Raw genomic sequence first — 17,015 nt, forward strand, 5'->3', positions numbered from 1 at the left:
AATTTGATTTGAGGGTGACAATCTTGCAGTATTTTTTTTCCTGCATCCATCACAGAATGAACTCTTCACATATTTTTTTTATTTTTGCCAATGTGGTGGCAGCCAATGAGACTGTGTTGTATGTAAGACAGAAGAGACTATGGGGTTAGATTGGCTTGGGATCAAATGCCCACCTGCCCCTTCATGATCTGTGTGAATGTTGATAACGTTGTGTCTCTGAGCTGCAGTTGCCTTTATGTAAAGTGGGGGTAAGAGCATTTATTTTGCTGTGAAGATTTCATGATAAACACATACAAGGCGTGGGGCCGGGAATTGCTAAATGTTAACGATAGCTATCGCCCGTTTCTGCAGAATCAATATTGGAGACAACATGGACATAGCATCTGTCCAATCAGAGGGTTGGGCTCACTTATTTCTGATGTCACTTCTATCTCACATTCGTGTGTTCTGACTAGAAACCAGCCAGATTCGTGATATTGATGTCTATCTGCCAAGTGGAATTTTTCTTTACATCATGGTAATAGTGATGGTTATCATGACGATAAAGATGATGGTGATGGTGGTGGTGGTGATGGTGATGGTGATGATGGTGGTGCTGGTGGTGGTGATGATGGTGGTGACAGTGGTCATGATGGTGGTGATGGTGGTGGTGGTGGTGATGGTAGTGATGGTGGTGATGATGGTGGTGACAGTGGTCATGATGGTGGTGATGGTGGTGATGGTGGTGATGGTAGTGATGGTGGTGATGATGGTGGTGACAGTGGTCATGGTGGTGATGGTGGTGGTGGTGATGGTGATGGTGGTGGTGGTGATGGTGGTGCTGGTGGTGGTGATTGTGGTGATGATGATGGTAGTGATGGTGATGGTGATGATGGTGGTGATAGTGATGATGGTGGTGATGGTGATGACGGTGGTGACAGTGGTGATGGTGGTGGTGGTGATGGTGATGGTGGTGGTGATGATGGTAATGGTGGTGGTGATGATGGTGGTGATAGTGGTGATGATGGTGATGATGGTGGTGATGGTGGTAGTGGCGGTGATAGTGATGATGGTGGTGATGGTGGTGATGGTGATGATGATAGTGATGATGGTGGTGATGGTGGTGCTGGTGGTGGTGATGATGGTGGTGATAGTGGTGATGATGGTGATGATAGTGGTGATGGTGGTAGTGGTGGTGATGGTGATGATGGTGGTGATGGTGGTGATGGTGATGTTGGTGATAATGGTGGTGGTGACGGTGAAATATTTTTATAGGTCTTTACAGGTCATAGTGTTCTATCTATTTATTGCTTTGTTTTATACACATTGCTTTGTGCAGGGTTACTGGAACTATAGTCCCATTTCTTTGATGAGAAAATTAGAGACTCAGGGAGTGCAATGTCCTGCCTCAGTTTACCCTGCTAACAAAGTCAGCCTGGTTCTCTGACTGTAGATCTCCACCTTCCCTCCTGACTTTCCCAGCACGTGACAGTCACGAGACGGTCTCCTCAATTGTTTCTGAAACTTTCCCCAAGGTTCAGTGTCATGAGAGCAAGCTGGAACACTCCCAGTTCACGTCAGCTGACGGTGTGAACGAAGATCTCGCCCTGAATGACCAGATGATAGACATCCTGTCCTCAGAGGATGCCGGGAGCATGCTGCAAGCCTTGGAAGAGTAAGGATTCGAATTCACACTCCGCTTTCCTGGGTGGGATGCATGTTTTAACTACCGTGGCGTGAGGGCGAACACTGAATGAGGTACTTCATCCATTCACGAATTCATCCCTTCAGTCATTCCTCGCTTGGTCATCATCAGACACCTGCTCTGTGCTTGGTGTTTAGGGAAAGAGGCGAGCGAGACGGAGTGTTGCTAGGAGACAGCCTGAGCTGGTGACCGAAAGAGTTTGATGAGCACCACGCTGAAGGGAAGGTCGGGGCTAGCTGAGCCCAGAGGAGGACTAGCCTCAGAGGGTCATGGAAATGCTTTCCTGGGGAGGTGATACTTTTAACTAATTCTTTTTTTAAAATTAGTTTTATTTATTCATTTTAGAGAAGAGAAGAGAAGAGAGAGAGAGAGAGAGAGAGAGAGAGAGAGAGAGAAGGGGTAGGGGGAGCTGGAAGCATCAACTCCCATATGTACCTTGACCGGGCAAGCCCAGGGCTCCGAACCGGCGACCTCAGCATTCCAGGTCAATGCTTGATCCACTGCGCCACCACAGGTCAGGCTTAACTAATTCTTAAAGCATGGGTAGAAGCCTTGCAGGTGGGTTAAAGGAGAAAAGCCTTCTCAGGCAGAGGGAAGGAAGGACAGACAAACGTCAGGATAGGAAGTGGGCAGGCTACGTAGGGTGACGTGTCCGCAGCTCCATGCGATGGCTGTGCAGATTGGGGTACTGGGTGCAGCAGAGGAAGACGCAGCCAGAAAGCGAGGCCAGACCAGGCAAGGGAGGATGGGGGGTCAGTTACTGACAGGTTTGTAAATGTCTCTGGTTATATAGTAAGTGGTATGAGCAGGGAGGTGATTATCAGTGTTCCCGGCTAAAAATCAGTTTTCCTCCAAACCATGGCAATGCATGGCGGTTAGTGAAATGATGTGGCTGCCGGTGGATGGAGCCTCTGTACCTCGCGTTCAGTGGGTAGCACCCTCTCACCTCTGACCGGGTAATTAGCGCTTTTAAATAGGGAACTACTTGAGAATTACTCCTTCTCTGTGGTGGGTTCTCCAGAGGCGGGGGAGTGTCAGAAACCCCATCCTTCCTCCCTGCCACGTAGGAAATGTTAACCACCCCTGCCGTCTGCTGGTCCCGAGGCTCAAGGGCAGCAGGGCTGTTGAGTTTCACCAGGATTGTATTCCTGTAAGTCACTCAGCAGCTCTGGAATGTTGTGTTTCTCCCCCCCCCCCTCGGGAGCCGCTCCTGTTTTGCCCGAAGTGTGTTTCTCATTGACCGCCCAGCCTGACCTGAGCGCCCGGCTGGAGAGCTCACGTCCCTGTCCCTGTCCCCTCCCCTGCCCCCAGCTTCCACCCTTCTGCGTGGCTCTGCTTCGGACACCAGGGCTGGCTGGGCGCTCCTGTTAGGGACCCAGCGGTGGGTTTTTAACCCTAACCTCATGCGGTACTTTTCATCTTTCTGTCCTGACTTACAAGTAAGTCAGTCTTAGGAGCTCCCGGAGGAAAAAATGTCACTCAGAATGTCAGGGGCTTCACGTGCATGGAAATCTGTGATCGTCTCCATGCTTAAAATAGCTTTTTCTTTTTCTTTTATTTCCCCTCCAGCATGTCATTCATCCCATTTGTCATTCTTACCTGTGACTTAGCTGGGGTTCTGAATCTGCCGTCAGATGACTCGAGTGCCACCTCCTTTCTGAGACTTGTCGCAGCCGTTGCTGTGCTCGGTCTCGCTGGTTTATTTTTGACACGGAGCGTTTCCCTGGTTCGTGGGGTGGTTTCTCCCTTCTGCCATCCACGCGGAGGCTGCCCGTGGTGGAGAGGACGTGCGGGAGGGCGATGGATCCTTTGATGACCGTCACACTCCTTGACCGCTGTCCTCATGGAGATGGTTGAGCCGCAGGCGGGCCAGGACAGGAGGAAGGGGGAACTGGCCGCCACTGGCCAGTCCCGGGAGCTTCCAGAGGCAGGGAGTGGCCGCAGCGCTGGCCGGAGCTCTGGCCTCACGCCGGCCCTGATCACAGCCGAGCCCCTCTTGCCTGTGATCTTATTTCAGTCTTGCCACAACTCTTGCAAGGAAGCTGATGTTCAGAAAGGTTGACTGGTGTTGTCCGAGGTCACACGAGGGGTAAGGGATTTGGGCCCTGGTCCAAGTGCTTTTCAAATCCACCGTCCTATTGACATAACAGTTCTGTTTTTCTTTTTAAAGATTGAGCTTAAGATATTTCCCGGAGAGACAAAGAGAAATAAGAGAAGAAGGAAATCCCGGGCCTGTGTGTGTTTCCCCTGTAATTAGAGCAAGCTCATCATCGCCTTGTGATGTCGGCTGTATTGCCGTCTAACGGCCCCCAAATCGTGTTTCACGCAAAGCAGGGCTTGTGGGGGCACGTGTGGAGTGGAGCCAGCCTGTCGAGAACGGGTGCTGAGCAGGGTTCTTTCCTCGAGCCGACCGGTGGTGCTTTCTTACAGCCGTCCCTTCCTATCTCGGAAACACGCCGGACACGTGGCTTTGTTCCTCCCTCAGACCCTGAAGTCACCCACCCGAGTCTCTCTTGTTCATGCCTGCTTTGATTGGGTTCTTTGTTCGCAGGAGTAGTGATTTCCAGAAGTTAATTAGTGGATTGGCTCATGCCAGCCGGCCCCGCCGAGGGCCCCTGCTGCACCGGGCAGCGTGCTGACCCTGCTGGGACGCCGCGGAGCCGTGCGGGTGCAGCTCCAGGGACGGCATGCGTGGCCGGGGCCGGGGCCGTGCAGGGGCAGCTCCGAGGACGGCATGCGTGGCCGTGGCCGGGGCCGTGCGGGTGCAGCTCCGAGGACGGCATGCGTGGCCGGGGCCGGGGCCGTGCAGGGGCAGCTCCGAGGACGGCATGCGTGGCCGTGGCCGGGGCCGTGCGGGTGCAGCTCCGAGGACGGCATGCGTGGCCGTGGCCGGGGCCGTGCAGGGACAGGAATGGCAGGGCGTCTGCCCTGGGCTGGGGGCTCCGGGAGGCCCTTCTGAGGGAGGATCAGTCAGGAGGAGAGCTGAGTGAGGAGCCCTTTGTGTGTGTGTGTTCGGGGCAGCGTTTAAGGATCAGACAGAGGAGAGGGCCAGGGCGGCAGGAGCCTGGGGAGGCGAGCTGAAGGGGAGTGCGCAGCTCGTGGGAGGCATCGCCTGGAGCAGCCCTACCTCCGGGCTTTCTCCTGGGACTCCTGCTCTCTTCACTTGGCTCAGGGCTGTTGGGATTCACCCGGTTAGTTGTATTTTTTTTTTGTCCTGTCGTTGTAATCTGGCTTCCCCATCATCCAGGCAGTAAGTTCACGGGGGAAGGGATCTGCTGTCTCATTCGCCGATTCATCCCCAGTGCCTGAGACGGTGCCTGACACACAGTAGGTGCTTGTGGGGTTGGAGCCACGCCACAGTGATAGGCTTGACGGACAGTCACCAGCGACGGTGCCTGACACACAGCAGGTGCTTGTGGGGTTGGAGCCAGGCCACAGTGATAGGCTTGACGGACAGTCACCAGCAGATAAAGTCAGAGGCTCTCTGGTGACCTGGAGAGCGACGATGATGAGAAGCTGCCACGTCCATCCCTCAAACCAGAAGACAACGCAGCAGATTCCCACGTGTGATGATGCCGTGAGGATTGCCCAGAGCTCCCCCAAGGACGTCGGGCTATGTCTGGGACACCCTCACAGAGGGACACTCAGCCAGGAGCCAAAGCTGTCTTTGCCGTCTGTGCAGAGCCGCGGGCTGCTCACCCACCCCTCACTCGGAGCGGAGTGAAGGCCAGTCTCCCAGGAGAACCCCCCCAGGATGTAGGTCTGTCTGACGTCCATCCTGCGGGCTCCTGTGTTGTGGAATCGGGGAACGGACGAGGGACAGTCAGCAGGACCCACCGATGGATTGGGAGTCGGGTTGGAGAGCCATCCAGGATGACGCCAAAGTGTCACGCTGAGCAACTGGCTGAACGGGGTGCTGGGTGCTGCTTCCTAAGGGGGGTCGCTTTTGGGCTTGGTGACTCAACGATGCTTCGGAGAGACCAGGATGGAGAGGCCAGTGGGCAGTCCCGTGTCGGTCTGGCCTCAGCACGCTCAGGGCTGGCAGTGGGAAGTGCCGTTGGGGACCGAGGGAGGGTCCTAGGGAGGGCGGGCAGGGAGGCGAGGGGACCAGGACAAGGTCCTGAGGAATTCCAGCAGTGAGGAGTCAGAGAAACCCGGGAGAATCAGGAAGCCAGGAAAGAGGAAGGGGCCCGAGAAGGAGGGGTGACCAGCCACGTCTGATACCGCCTCCAGTTCATCCAGGTGAGGCGTGTCTCGACTCTCAGGACGGGAGGTCACGGATGACCGGAGCGGTGTGGGGGAGAAGCAGGGGCAGAGAGCCAGGTGGCAGCCTGGGGGCAGCGCGTGGGCGGCTGTTTCAAGGTGCCTGGCTGAGCAGAGAGCAGGGGAGTGGAGCGGCGTCACCACCCTGCAGATGACCTGTGTCTGGGTGGTTCCTAGATTTCTGGGAGGCTCGCTGTCGGCCTTCACCTTGAGCACCAATGGCTACCACAGGCATCCTGGCCACCAGCAGCCAGCGAGGCGGGAGCAGCCCCGTCCTCACACCGGTGCCTTGCTGCTGGCTTTCCTGCCGGGTGGTGGTCCCCGCCAAGGCCTTACACACCAGAGAGGGGATTTTATGGGGGACGTGACAGGGACTGCTACAGAACAGAGCAGCTGGCATGCCTCTGGTTTCCATGGCAACCCTCGACATCATCCTCCCTGTGCAGTGAAGGTTTCTTGGAGGAGTCCTATGTTCAACAAACACCTTTTTTTTCCCTCAGCAAGTGTTTGCTGAGCTCCCGCTGAGTGCCTGGCGCTGTGCTGGGTGCTGGGGCGGAAGCCAGGAGAAGCGAGGGCCCCCGGGACTCCCAGAAGCGAGGGCCCCCGGGATACCCAGAAGCGAGGGCCCCCGGGACTCCCAGAAGCGAGGGCCCCCGGGATACCCAGAAGCGAGGACCCCCGGGATACCCAGAAGCGAGGGCCCCCGGGATACCCAGAAGCGAGGACCCCCGGGATACCCAGAAGCGAGGGCCCCCGGGATACCCAGAAGCGAGGGCCCCCGGGATGCCCAGAAGCGAGGGCCCCCAGGATACCCAGAAGCAAGGGCCCCCAGGATACCCAGAAGCGAGGGCCCCCAGGATACCCAGAAGCAAGGGCCCCCGGGATACCCAGAAGCGAGGACCCCCAGGGTACTCAGAAGCGAGGGCCCCCAGGATACCCAGAAGCAAGGGCCCCCGGGATACCCAGAAGCGAGGGCCCCCAGGATACCCAGTGTCTGCCGCGAGGAGGAGCAGCTCACACGCTCACACGGACAAGGCAGGCAGGGCGACAGTGCAGCTGGGATCATGGAATAGCGCCCCCCCCCCCCCCCCGCACCGCTGCTGTGGGTTGGTTTACACACGGCCCACTTAGCCTCTGCAGGGCGGGGTGGATGCTCCGTCTGAGTTAGCACCTCCCCTTCCCACAGCACCCCTTTCTAGGCCATGCAGTTCATCCAGCCTCCTAGGGGTTTCTTTGAAATAAAAGGAATCCCCTCAACTGTTGGGAGTGTCTGTGGGGGGCGGTCAATAAAGAGCTCTTCCTGTCCCACAACCTTGAGTTCCGAGCCAGCTGGGAAATAAGGCATGTAATGTATCGCCATGTTCTCCAATCTGGCCAGAAAGACAAGTGGTCCAGTGCTTTCTAACTTAAAGAAGCCAGGTGGGAGGAGAGGCTTCATCTGCAGGCAGGAGCTGCCCGCAGGGAACACAGCACGTCTGGGAGGAGGAACAAACCCTGTGGCCAGCGGCTGCTTATGCTGAGTCCAGCCCAGCCCCCGCCGGTCCTCTCCCGGAGCCAGGAGGAGGGAGGCAGCACACGGTCCACCCAGCTCTGCCCACTTAGATCGGGGACTCGGCCTAACAGTGCTGTGGGAGCCTCCGAGAGGGCGGAGGTTCCGGGTGTGGTCAGTGCGGGAAGCTGTCCCGGACACCCGTGGCTTAGGCACCGGAGCAAACTTCTTCGGGGAACTTCTGGGTCACCAGGTGAGCCCGGGTGACCGGCGTTGGCGTGGGTGGGCAGCTGTGGACGGTAGGATGGAGAGGGAGGCCGGCCAGGCTGGGGGGCCGGGCTGCTCGGTGTGGGTTTCGGGCTTTGGTTTGGATGGCGGTCTGTGGGCTTCTGAGAAGGCGAGCACCGAGATCAGCACCCGGCTGGTGCTCCCATGAGCGCCGAGATCAGCAGCTGGCGCTCCCTCCCGCTTTGGTGTCAGCGCGACCCTAAGCTCTCTTCTGTGGGCACTCCTCAGCGGGGCCTCGTGAAGCTCACCCACGGATTTGGTTCAGACTTCTTCACTTCCCCAGAAACCTTGGTTGGCTCTGTTGCTTTTGTGGTTTTGGTCCACTTTTTCACAAACACAGGAAACTATCCAAGACGTTCAGTGGACACTCGTGCACACGGATGTCTTTGGGGGACACACCTTCCTCGTCGCTGCAGTCTGAGTGAGAGGGGATGCACACGGATGTCTTTGGGGGACACACCTTCCTCGTCGCTGCGGTCTGAGTGAGAGGGGGTGCACACGGATGTCTTTGGGGGACACACCTTCCTCGTCACTGCGGTCTGAGTGAGAGGGGATGCACACGGATGTCTTTGGGGGACACACCTTCCTCATCACTGCGGTCTGAGTGAGAGGGGATGCACACGGATGTCTTTGGGGGACACACCTTCCTCATCACTGCGGTCTGAGTGAGAGGGGATGCACACGGATGTCTTTGGGGGACACACCTTCCTCATCACTGCGGTCTGAGTGAGAGGGGATGCACACGGATGTCTTTGGGGGACACACCTTCCTCGTCGCTGCGGTCTGAGTGAGAGGGGATGCACATGGATGTCTTTGGGGGACATACCTTCCTCATCGCTGCGGTCTGAGTGAGAGGGGATGCACACGGATGTCTTTGGGGGACACACCTTCCTCGTCGCTGCGGTCTGAGTGAGAGGGGATGCACACGGATGTCTTTGGGGGACACACCTTCCTCGTCACTGCGGTCTGAGTGAGAGGGGATGCACACGGATGTCTTTGGGGGCAAACCTTCCTCGTCGCTGCGGTCTGAGTGAGAGGGGATATCAGCCCGAGAGCCCTGAACTCTCCTGTCTAGCAGGTGTATTGCCACCGAGGGTGCTGGTGGTGGTCAGCGTGCACCTCAGAAGACCAGCGCCAGGTCCGTCCTTCGTCTGCCAGTGTTCCCTGAGCATCGTCTCACTGTGGACGCAGAGATGGGTGTGGACTGTCCCCCACCCTCCAGGAACTCACTGCTCATGGAGAAGACAGACTCACAGACAGTCCCGGCGAGGTGCAGTGGGGTGTGAGCAGCAGGGGACAGAGTGCTGCATGGGGGAGGCGGCCCCCAGTTCTGCCTAAGGAGACCAGGAGGCGTCACCGGGAAGGCGTGGGCTCAGGCCGAGCAAGGGGCCAGGGGAAGACGGAGAAAGTCGGGCTCTCCAGTGGATGAGGCTCAGGGGACCTAGGCGTGCAGCTCCATCCGTCCCGGACGTCCAATGAGCACCTCCTCCTGTCAGGCACTCTAGGGGCTGGTATAGAACAGGGGCCCAAACAGTCTCCATGCTCACAAGCTGTCCGTGGTTTGGAGGACAGAAAATAAAGACGAAATGTAGGGAGGTGACAGGTCGATGGAGAACAACTATGTGGGGGATGGGGTGCACTGTGTTAAGAAGGGACATTGGGAACCTCCTTCTTGACAGGATGGCTTTGGAGGGGGAGGTGCCAGAGGGAACCGTGAGGATGGTGTCCCCTTCTCCCTGGGGAAAGGATGAGCAGGTGGGTAGAGTCCTGATGCTACCAAGGGTCTTCGAGGTCCTCTGGTCTAAGTCCTAAGTTCTTGGCCAGAGCAGAAATGTCCTCTCTGGCATGCCGATAAATGGCCAGCCATTTCTACTTGAGTATCTTATTGATCATGAGGGAGTACCGTCCCTTGAAGGCTGCTGATACAGGGTGAAATGTGTGCCCCCCCAAAAAAATGGTATGTTGAAATTCTAACCAGTGATTGTGACCTTACTTGGAAATAGCATCTTGGAAGAAGTAATCAAGCCAAGATGAGGTTATTCGGGGGTGCGGGCGGACTTCATCCAAGTTGACCGGTGACCTTATATGAAGAGGGACATTTGGACACAGGCACACCGGGAGAACACCTCGTGCAGACGGAGGCAGGGGCTGGAGTGATGCCTCTACAAGCCAAGGTTTGCCGGCGACACCAGAGGCTGGGAGAGCAGCCGGGAATGGGCTCCCCTTCAGAACCTCAGAAGGAACCAACCCTACAGACACCTGGAGTTTGGACTCCTGGCCTCCAGAACTGGGACGCAATCCATGTCTGCTGACTTGAGCCCCCCAGTTTGAGATGCTTTGTTACAGCAGCCCCAGGAAACGGAGACAGTTGTCCATCAGGGGTGGGCAGCTCGTGGTCCTTGAAGGGCCCTCCTGATGTTTTAACCAGATGTCCCCGTCACTGGTTCCTGGTGAGCAAGGACAGCAGACAGCCGGGTGGGCTGCGGTGTCGTCCCGACAGGCCCTCCTGATGTTTAACCAGATGTCCCCGTCACTGGTTCCTGGTGAGCAAGGACGGCAGACAGCCGGTGGGCTGTGGTGTCGTCCCGACAGGCCCTCCTCTCCGCTCCTCCCCAGCGCTCCCGCCCCTTTCTGTCCTGTGGCCACCACCCGCATCCCAGCCACCTGGCCGACTGCACTGACCTCATGTCCACCACGACCCTCCGTCCATTCTCCACATACCGGCTGGAGGGGACACTCTTTTCAGTGACCGTGTCTGGGGCACTCGTGGGAAGCCCTGTGCCAGCTCCCTGGTGTTCTTGGTAAAACGTGAATCCCCACAGTGGCCTGTGCACAGCGGCCTGCGCCGGTCATCTGCCCAAAGCGATGTGGCCTGGATCGGAGATAGCTCGTGTGCACGTGATCACAGTTGGCACATGTCATGAAGAAGACTGGAATCGGGGACGGTGGGGGAAACTAGGGAGGTGGCTTTCAGCTAACTACGAAGAAGCCCTTTCTCACTGTCTGAGGCCCCTGGTCATGGAGAAGGCCTGCCTGGAGAGGCAGTGAGCTCCCTGTCACCGTGGGCGTGGAAAGCGCAGAGGCTGGCAGACATTCTGGCAGGAAAGAGGTTGAGGAAATTTGAGCATTGGTTGGAAAGGTGCCTAAGCTGACATCAAGGATTATAGTCTGTCTTTGCAAATAAAAGTTTCAAGTGTTCTCTATCTATTTATCTATCTATATCTCATCTGTCCACTTATCTATTCATTTATCCTTTTATTTATCCATCCATCTCACTTACCCACCCATCCACTCATAGATCCTTCTACCCACCTACCACCCATTCATCCACCCATCTGCTCATGAATCTTTCCATCTAACCACCCATCCCCATCCACCCATCCATCCATTAACACCCACCCATCCATCCATCTACTCATGCCTTCCATTCACCTACCTACCTATTTATCCATCCATTTACCTACCCACCCATTTACTCATTTGTCCATCCATCCATCCATCCATCCTTCCATTCACCTACCTACCCACCGATTCATCTGTCTACCTGTTTTTTATGTCTCCTTCACATCCTCTTTCCTTCGCCCTAAAGAATGTTGTCTAGGAAGTCTACAACAGACGTAACAACAACGTGAAATAACAGTTCCCCGCCTCCGTTTGGTGCCAGGCACTGGCCGAGGGCTTTGTGCATGTTGGTGCGAGCCAGTAGGACAAAGGGTAGAACAGAGACTCTGAAGCCACACGCCATGGCTTCACATCCCAGCTCTGCCCCTTACTGGCCATACTGCTTTGAACAAAAAAAATGTTAAGTTTTTTGTGCCTCGATTTCTTTACCTGTAGAGGTAGAGTTAACACCCACCTGATAAGAGTGTGGTGAGGATTCAATGGCTTCATCTTCATGAAGCTGTGAGAACCACGCCTGTCCACAGAGGCACAGGCATTCATCTGCTCAGTGACCTGCGGTTGACGCGGGTGATAATGTCCTCACTAACCAGTTGGAGAACCAGGGTCAGAGGCTGCAGATAACTCACCGCCGGGGGCCAGTTCTGAAGGGCTGAAGCTGATATGGGGAACTTGGTGGGTGTCACTCCAAGCTCACTGTGCTTTCGGACATAACGAGACAAATCCTCCCCACCTCCTGGGAGAATGTCAGAAGGGAGTCGGGAAGGATGTTCACGGAGGATTTGGAGCGGGAGAGGGACTCTCACTTGCCTTTCTGTCTGTTCCAGCGCTGACCATCCTGTCGGGGCGCTGGCCAGGTGGGCGGGGAGCAGGCGGTGACATGGGAGGCCCAGGACATCCTCTGTGTCAGAAGTCACTTCAGGGACTAGCTCAAGGCCTGGACGGGCCGGTCTGACTTCTGAACAAAGATTAATTTTTTAATTTTTATCCAAGTGAGAGGAAGGAAGATTAGAGAGACAGACTCCCACATGCACCCCGACCGGGATCCACCTGGAAACCCCCATCTGGCACCGATGCTTTGCCCATCTAGGGCCATGCTTGTAAGTGAGCTATTTTTAGTGCCTGAGGCAGAGGTTCCATGGAGCCATCTTCAGCGCCTGGGGCCGATGTACTGGAACCAATCAAGCCATGGCTGCGGGAGGGGGAGAGAGAGAAAGAGAGAGAAAAGGGAGGTGGAAGGGTGGAGAAGCAGATGGTCACTTCTCTTGGGTGCCGTGACTGAGAATCGAACCTGGGACTTCCACATACCGGACTGACGCTCTACCACTGAGCCCACTGGCCAGGGCCTGAACAAAGATCTTTAAGAGGAAAACATGCTAGAGGAAGGGTGCAGACTGCTCAGCCTGTATCTTACAGTCCATTTGAGTTTCTTCCAACACTAAAAGCCATGAGTTGTCACCATTTTTATTGATGCTCTGCTCATACACAGTAACTATTTCACTGATTTAACCTCCCATTACAGTGGGACTGTGAGAATTCTCAGGAGGTAGTTTTCTCCCCTAAGTTTCCATAGTCCAGCCCCGCAAACTGACAGCTAGAAATACGGTTTATGGCCCGCACCTGGGCCCTCGCTGCAGTGCTCTCTCCAGGGAGATGGCTCGGGGGGTGGGGGGGATCTCACTCTCACGGCTGCTGAACCGGCGTTTGTGGGTCTGTTGTGCTTCCACCAGCTGACGTACAGGCACTGGGTGTGTGTTGTAAAAAAACAGCCACACCATTTCATTTTCCTTCCAAATTAACTATCCTTCCCTGTGACAAACGCGTCCTCGTTCACAGTCAGGAGAGCGTTGACCGCCCTGTGTGTCCAATCCTACAAACATGCTCTTGTGTAAGGTAATCACGCATGAATGAATGAATGAATGAATGAATGAATGGTGGATGGGGTGCTCAGGCTGGGTGTGTGAGTTTCCCATCCAGCTGGGGCGTGTTACCACAGCTGGGTGGCTTAACACAAACCAGCGGCATCCTTACAGTTCTGGAGGTCGGGTCCATCCCACTCAGAAAAAGCCGATGTCCGCATGGGGGAGAGTCCCCCTCCAGCCTTTTCCCGCCTCTTGTCCACATCCTTGGGCTCCTGCTCTGCCTCCATCTTCACAGCTGACGACCTCATCACTCCAGACTCTGCGTCCTACATCGCATCTCTCTGATCCCCACTTCTCTTCCTCCCTCTTCCACTTGTGAAGACCCTTGTCTCATTAATCTCTCTGTCATCAGGTCCACTGACACTGGCAGCCTTAATTCCATGGTGTCGCCTTATTTCCCTGTGGCCATGTAACCTAACAGTGTCACGGGTTCTGGGGAATAGGACGTGGACATCTTTGAGGGCCATTGTGCCGCCTACCGCCAAAAGCATTTTGTGAACTGAGTTTGTCCGACTCAGCAGAGTACAGTCATGCCTCGGTTTTCGTTGGCCTCGGTTATCGTTGTTTTCCATTTCTGTTGATTTTTTTCCACAAAAAGTTTGTCTCGGATTTTGTCGGCGTGCCCAGGTGACACTGCTGCTAATTTTGCGAAAACAAAGGGCAACACACACGTTCTGCGCAGCGAGGCGTTGTTTCTCGTTGTGTGAGCATCACCCTGTGCGTCTAGCCAAACAATTCCATTGCTTTCCAGTGTTCTTGTGCTTTTTTATTGATTGCGAGTGCTAATACTACAATTACATGTAAGTGATTACCGCGGACAGTAATTGGATTTACATTGATTCGTATGGAAATAATTGCCTCGGTTTTCTTCGGTTTGGGTTTCACCAATTGTTTTCGGACGGATCATCGATGACAACCGAGGCATCTCTGTAGTTTCTCCCGAGCCCACAGAGCGTGGTCTGCATCCCCGGGTGTTTAACCAGCACGCTCTGCCCCCGGCGTCCCCGGCGCCTCTTCCTCCCTCTGTAACCCGGGAAACACTCTGCGCACACACGTGAACAGTCAGTGCCTGTTGAGCAGATGAAAGGGTAAAAGGAGCGAGCTGTCATATAAACTAGATGAATCGGGCTGTGTCTGAAGGGCGTGACCTGGTGTGGTCTAAGATGGTCAGATTTGAGCATCAAGAGGAACACAGGCTGTGGTTGACTGAAACCCACCAAATAATGTAAAAATCTGCAGCCTCACAGGGAGAGGAGGCAGGGAGTCGCCTCGGTCCAGCTAAACATTTGGACTCACAAGACCCCTGTAGGCCACGTTTGACCCCATCTATCTACACAAAGGCTGGAGAGTGGGGACATTGCTCGCCGTGAGGACAGGGGTTAGGCATTCTTTGTGGGTGTCCTTGCCACAGGTCACTCTGCAACCTACACAGCAGCAGCCCGGGAGGTGTTTTCTCCCCAGGCGACACGGCTCGGGTGCAGGGAGCTGTCATCTTGGCTCCGTCCTTCACCTCCCTTCCCAGGTGCCCATGTCTTTTGTAACAACTCACAGACATAGAGAGCTTCCAGGGGCCCCACAACAGACACACCCAGTTTCAAGAGTCACCGCACTCAGGGAACTTGTAAGGGTGGCATCTCTGTGAAGTCTTCGTGGCTCACTGACAGGTCCTCCCATCCAGATGTAAGGTATCAACCAGGCGTCATTGTACTGTAAACCGTGTGACGCAGGTCACGTATTTGATGTACTTGTCCCCTGGTGAAGATCCCAGGTAAGAGTGAGCCACCGCTCAGGTCCTCGGGGAGTTGAGAAGTTGTATTAACTTTTTGCCCTCATACGAAAACAAAACAAGCAAATAAATAAACAGGCCCAAGCTCATTGGTCCCCTGGAGGTTGCTATGACATCCACATTTTGATTAGCAAAAAAATCAAACATCTCTGCCGTTTCCTGGCTTTATGTAAGTTTAACTCAAGTGCTGAGGAAAGTTATTTACATTGTAAAAAATTTTTTAAAGAACTCTGGCTTTAAAAATGAAGGCGTGATAGAATTAGGAAGCGTGCCTTTTTTTTCAACTCCCAATAAAGTCATGGATCTGGTAACAGTTACAAACGGGTGCTGACACCATTTGGTGAAAAATTGATAGGAAACTTTATAACACGGGGAGCTCTTGACACACTTGAGCCTGTGTATCCAGATATCTTAGCATCTGACCACGGTGTGACCCTGTAGGAAGCACATGGTGCCCCTTATAGGTATTTCGGAAAATAAGTCTGACTCGAATCAATACCTAAGGTCTAACTAGTAGTTTACAGGAGACGCAGGGGATAGAGAGGCAGTGACAACCCTCGGAAGCCATCAGCCAAATCCAGGCTGGGGGAATTCTGTAGGATGAATGACCTACCTGGTTTTCCCCCAACAAATCGATGGCAAGAAGGAAAATGGGAGGGCACAGCACTACAGAGGGAACCAGACTGCACCAGCATTGTGGGATTTGTTGGCTCCTTGAATTAAACTTCTGACTGTAAAAATCATTTTGGGACATTTGAGGTAGTTTGAAGAATGACTAATTATTGAAATTATTGTTCGTATTTTAAATAGGGTTCTACGACACATGAATGATACCAAGGTCAGGTAAAAATATATAAACCTGTGTACCTTGATAGGTGTGCCTATGTACGTGTATATATCCTTGACATCTATATGAAACTTCTTGACAGAGCCGCACACCGAGGAATTCACAGGCAAAATGAAGGCTCTGGAATTTGCTTCAGAGGGCTCAGGCAAACACTGAAGGGTTAGCTAGAACAAGCCTGGTAAATATTGACAGTTCTTGAGGTTGTGTGATGATGACTTTGGGAGTCAGGCTATTCTGTCTGCTTCTCCAGGCTTGCAAATGTCTATCAGCAAGTTTTCTTAAGACCTTTCTACCTTCAGAATCAAATACCATTTTCTCCTGTCAGATTCTCACAGGTTGTTAAACGTGATAGAAGGAAGGGTGGAATAAAGGTCTGACTGAGTTGCTGGAGGATGGGGGACTTCCCTGGAAAGCCATTTGGCAGGGGGTTCTAAGGAGGCCTCCAAATGTTGCTGACATTTGACCCCGCGGGCCCCGCTGTGGGAATCGTTCACGGGACACCACTGTGACTGTCAGACAGCCTTAGCAAAAGATGTTGCATCAGGGTTACTTTAGGGTTTGCCTTTTGCAAGCACCCCACGTGTGCAGCACTAGAGAAATAATTCATTGAATCATGGTGCATCCCCTGCGGAAGTACTTTGCAACCCTTATAAAGGAAACTTGCCCCTGTGTAAATAGTGTACATCTATGGGGAAAATGTGCACAGAGAAAAAACCTAGAAGCCAATACAACAACATGCTTGCTTTCACCGATTCTGGTCGAGAGGCGGAGCTCCAGCCAATGAAGTCTTTTTCCTGTTTGTTCTCATTTTCCAGATTTTCTATCAGGAATGTAAATATTTTCCTATGCATCTTTTTGTAGCTTTATAGAGCCATCATTAATGCACCCACAGAAAGTGTGTTACTGCACATATAACAGTCCGGCAACCACCATTGAGATCCGGTTTTAGAACCTGGGACCGTGTGAGGATCTCATAAACAGTTCTCCAGTAGACTCTATATTTAGAGCAGTTTCAGTCTTACAGAGGAATTGAGAAGATACTACAGAGTCCCCACATCCCCTGTACTCAGAGTCCCGTTATTAATATCCTATGTCACTGCGGTGCACGCGTTACAATTAATGAACCAGTATTTATTCATTACTAACTAAAGTCCATACTTTATTCAGATTTCCTTAGATTTTTAGCTCATGTCCTTTTTCTATCCCAAGATCCCAACCAGGATAGCACATTACATTAAAATTTTTTTTTTTTTTTAATTTCAGTGTGAGGAGACCAACTCCCGCATGCGCCCCGCCTGGGATCCACCCGTCGACTCCCATCTGGGGCTGATGCTCTG

General features: G+C 53.9%; 1 protein-coding gene across 2 annotated transcripts in view; it reads left to right on the forward strand.

Annotated features, from left to right (window-relative positions):
- The window catches only part of EVC2 (EvC ciliary complex subunit 2), an 84,978-nt gene that overhangs the window by 24,275 nt on the left and 43,688 nt on the right, over positions 1-17,015 (forward strand). For both annotated transcript variants that reach the window (XM_066385204.1, XM_066385205.1), the window contains exon 7: positions 1,515-1,654. In XM_066385204.1, the coding sequence (XP_066241301.1) occupies positions 1,515-1,654 (140 nt within the window). The remainder of the gene's footprint in view (positions 1-1,514; positions 1,655-17,015) is intronic.

This window comes from Saccopteryx leptura, chromosome 5 (genome assembly GCF_036850995.1).
Source record: "Saccopteryx leptura isolate mSacLep1 chromosome 5, mSacLep1_pri_phased_curated, whole genome shotgun sequence".
Taxonomy (NCBI): Eukaryota; Metazoa; Chordata; class Mammalia; order Chiroptera; family Emballonuridae; genus Saccopteryx; species Saccopteryx leptura.